Source organism: Quercus suber, unplaced genomic scaffold, assembly GCF_002906115.3.
Source record: "Quercus suber isolate HL8 unplaced genomic scaffold, Cork oak 2.0 scaffold_461, whole genome shotgun sequence".
Lineage (NCBI taxonomy): Eukaryota > Viridiplantae > Streptophyta > Magnoliopsida > Fagales > Fagaceae > Quercus > Quercus suber.
This window is the reverse complement of record NW_027069912.1, coordinates 440,689-444,826: the sequence shown is the minus strand read 5'-3', so window position 1 is coordinate 444,826 and position 4,138 is coordinate 440,689. Positions and strand designations below refer to the sequence as shown.

General features: G+C 36.5%; 1 protein-coding gene across 1 annotated transcript; it reads left to right on the top strand.

The window, feature by feature from the left end:
- The first annotated feature begins 385 nt into the window (after positions 1 to 385).
- Positions 386 to 2,788, top strand: LOC111999971 (UPF0481 protein At3g47200). The gene is made up of 2 exons (XM_024032073.2): positions 386 to 599; positions 1,257 to 2,788. The coding sequence occupies exon 2, from the start codon at positions 1,271 to 1,273 to the stop codon at positions 2,687 to 2,689; it is 1,419 nt and encodes a 472-aa protein (XP_023887841.1). The 5' UTR covers positions 386 to 599; positions 1,257 to 1,270; the 3' UTR covers positions 2,690 to 2,788.
- Positions 2,789 to 4,138: the final 1,350 nt, after the last annotated feature.

Genomic DNA, 4,138 nt, shown 5'->3' with positions numbered 1-4,138 from the left:
TTTTTTTTTTTTTTTTTTTTTTAGCACATTGAGAAGCGTGTTTCAACTAGAAAGTGGTTTGTCAGTGGGTCTCATGCACTGTTAACGAGATCTACAAACTTCTTTATTTAGTAACTTTTTTTATTAAAAATAGGTCTCACGAAACTATTCACATATTTAAAAATTATTTTACTACAGCGTTTCAGTTTTCAATTTTTAACAAAATAAACGGTATTTAAACGGACCCTAAATTTAATATATCCTTTAAAGTTTTAAAGAATTTCACTAATAATTTTGTAATAAGCCTTATAATTTAATTAGTTTACACTTTCTATCCAACCATAATTTAAATCCTCTTTTTTGCCGTCAGTTTATAAAAAATGAAATGTTAAATAAAGCTAAAGACAAGATATTCATTTTTGTCCTTTTGCAGATGCATGATTGTTTTGTGCTTTTTACTTGAGAGAGAGCTGTTTACCTATGAGAGAGAGAGAAAGAGAGAGAGGAGAGCATGCTCTATATCAGTAAAGAAGAGTAAAGAAAATACTAATAAGAAAAAGAAAGGAGGAGCTTTGATGATCTGAATCACACAAGCTTTTCTTTACCAGAAATATTTGCAGGTTCTTTATTCTCTTCTTCTTTTTTCACTCTAATTATGTTCTTCATAGCTTAATTTTGTTAAAAATTCTCTTAATTGTTGAGTTCAGTTCATTGATATAATAGCCAATATGGTATTTTCAGATTCTTCACTAACTGAGATAAAATCAGATATTGTACTGCTTCTTTTAATGCAGAAATTTTTTTAATTTCTTTCTTTCAATTTTATATATACAAAGAAGGGTGATCATACACTTGGATTATCATATAACACGTTGTACCTTTTGATGCTTACTAATATTCCTTTTTTTCTTAGCCAAAAATAAATAAAGCTTGCTTGTCGTTAAGAATATACTTTCAGTTATAGTACCGTGTTTCTACATGCTTTTATACCCAGATAAAGGTAAAAAAAAAAAAAGATGATCTTTAAGGCTTTAACAGGTACTAGAAGACTAATCAGTACTTGGTTCTTACACAATTTTGAGACTTAAATTTTTTTTTTTTTTTAATAATTAATATCAGCATAAACTGCAACTATAAAGCTCCGAACTTTACCATTGATGAATCAAAATGGAAACTGGTGGCAATTGTGCAGGCATGCCTATGGAAATATGTATTGTGGACTAGATTGACTGAATTCTATGGCTAGTAATAATTGTTTTTTATTTGTCTGTCACTAGGAAAAGGAGAAGCAATGGCTTGCCCTGATGCAAATAGTGTTTCCAAGAAGGAACTTAAAGGTAAAGAGTTCGTCATTGACATTCCACCAGACCTGGAGCCTGCTCAGTGGCCTGAGTGCTGCATCTACAGGGTTCCAAAGAAACTGCGCAGAGTAAACGAATGTGCCTATACGCCTAAGCTTATTTCCATAGGCCCTTTTCATCACGGGAATGAAGATTTGAGCGAAATGGAAATGCAAAAAAAGAGATATTTTAAGGCCTTCTGTTCTAGGACTAGCAGGATCCCGGAGGATCTTGCAATGGATCTTGGAAGCATCATTGAAAAGAAGGAATTACAAATCTGCCGTAGTTATGCAGAGAAACCTAAACAAGACAAGAATCAGTTTGTAAAAATGATTATATTGGATGCTATCTTTATAATTGAGTTCGTCCTGAGGAATTATGAAAAGTTAGAAGAAAAACAAGATGAACATATATTAAGTAAACCATGGCTGAGAAATGCTATACAGCTGGACTTGATATTACTTGAGAATCAGCTTCCCTTTTTTATTCTTCAGGAATTATATGATTTCGTCTTCAATGGTTCATCAAGTTACAACAATCACAAAGAAGTGCAGCAAAAAGAAAATGAAATCCAGAACAAAGCTTATGTTCCTTTTCTTAAGCTTTGTCGCAACTACTTCTCTTGTTATGAAAAGAAGCAGCAAAATTCCAACAGCCGTTGGGAAGTAAAACATTTCACTGATTTGGTAAGAAATTTTCATATTGCAGATAACTTGGACCCTACAGGAAAGATTAGACATCTATATTGCGCAACAAAGCTTGATGAAGCAGGAGTGAAATTCAAAGCTGTTCAAGAAAGAAGCTTACTTGACATACAATTCATAAAGGGTAGGTGCTTGGAGCAATGCCCATTTTTTAATTGCTCATGGCTTTTGAATTGCTTACCATGTTTGAAATGCGTACCATGCTTCGTGGGAATGCAACCTTTCTTGGAACTCCCTGTCTTTGAAGTGGGAGATGCAACTGAATGTGTTTTCAGGAACCTCATGGCCTTGGAGCAGTGCCATTATCCAAAGCAAGCTTACATCAGCAGTTACATTCTGCTATTGGATTATCTTATCAACACTGAGAAAGATGTGGATTTGCTGGTTGAGAAAAAGGCTATTGTTAACCGGCTAGGTAGCGATGAAGCAGTGGCAGAATTGGTTAACAAACTTGGTCATCAAATTGTGGAATGTAAATCTTGTTACTTTGATCTCAGTGACAAGCTTAATAAGCACTATGAAGACTTCTGGAATAGAAATATGGCATCCTTGACAACAGTATATTTCCGCGATATCTGGAGAGGCACTGCAACAGTTGTTGGACTTGTAGTCCTCTGTTTAACTTTCTGGAACATTTTTCTTAGGCATTACGTCAAGTTCAAGTAGATTCAAAAGCTTCTCTCACTCTTGTATTACATATTGAAATGTGCTTTGCTTTGAACTGTTACGAATTGGGTTTTAATTTATCTACTTTAGCTTGTGATATCTTCTGCTACTATTTATCATGAACTCATCTGTATTTTTTTTTTTTTTGGATGAACCAGAAATTTTATTAAAGAAGGGAAAAACATAGCTACAAGGCCCTCCTAGACTCTTCCAAAATGATGGAAGAGAAACAGGCAGGGCAATTCCCAAAATCAAAAGGGCCAAAGAAATTACAAGAAAGAGACCATTTTGGTAAAGTATGGGCTGCTTTATTACACTGCCTAGGCACCCACTTCACAAAAACCTTATTTGAGACAAACAAAGACAACCTTAATTTAGAGCACAAGGACTAGGACCTCCAAGGGGGGAGGGCTCGGCCAAGTCATTGAGAAGATGCACACAGTATTGGCAATCTGATTCCACAATAATGCACTCATTACCCATGGCAGGAGCACAAGAGAGAGCCCACTTAATAGCCTCCGCTTCCGCCAAGAGAGGGAGGGTGGTATTCACTTTCATAGAACCGGCAAATACCAACTCTCCTCTCCGGTCTCTCACCACTACAGCTATAAAAGAGAAGCGAGGCCCCACAGCAGCATCAACATTAATTTTAAAAGATGTACCTGGAGGAGGGATCCAAGTCTGAACAAAGGAAGGTACTTGCTGATAAGAGGTAGAGCCCTTGGGAATATTATGCTCAGAGAAGAGACATGAGATCTTTGTAGACACCCTATCAACATTTAGAGATTCGTCTCCAAATAGGACATGATTTCTATGTTTCCATACCATGTCATAAAGGATGGCACCATACAACAAAAATTCTTCCAATTGGTCTAAACATTGATTAGCCAAAAGGGGGGAGGGGGGAGCGGGAGGGGGGGGGGGGGACGAGAAAGTTAACAAAATCAGATGCCGACCCAAAAGCCAATAAGTCAATCCTCACACCCCATTGGCTTCGAAACCATAAGCATTTTGCAAAAGGGCATACTGTGAACAGATGAAGGGAAGTTTCCAAAGCTTAATTACACAAGGGGTAGCTCCCATCCATATTTTCATTAAACGTATTTATTATCTACTTGGTAGGCAAAACATTTGCAACTATTCTCCATAGATGCAACTTCAAATGCTCATGAATTTTGGATCTCCAAATCTAGCCTCTAATGGAGTCAGAATTCGAGGGAGGAAGGCCATTCCTACACAGCCAATAAGCGGACTTGACCGAAAAAATCCCAGAGTTTATTGTAGTCCAAGACTATCTTCCATAGGGCAACTAGGAATGTGAATTTTTAGGATAAGCTCAATCACATGCTCCTCAAAAAGCAAACTCAACTTTGGAATATCCCAACTACTTCAGTTTGGAGTAAGGAGCTGAGAAACAACCAAAGCCATATTCAGATCAGCTATCAGGAA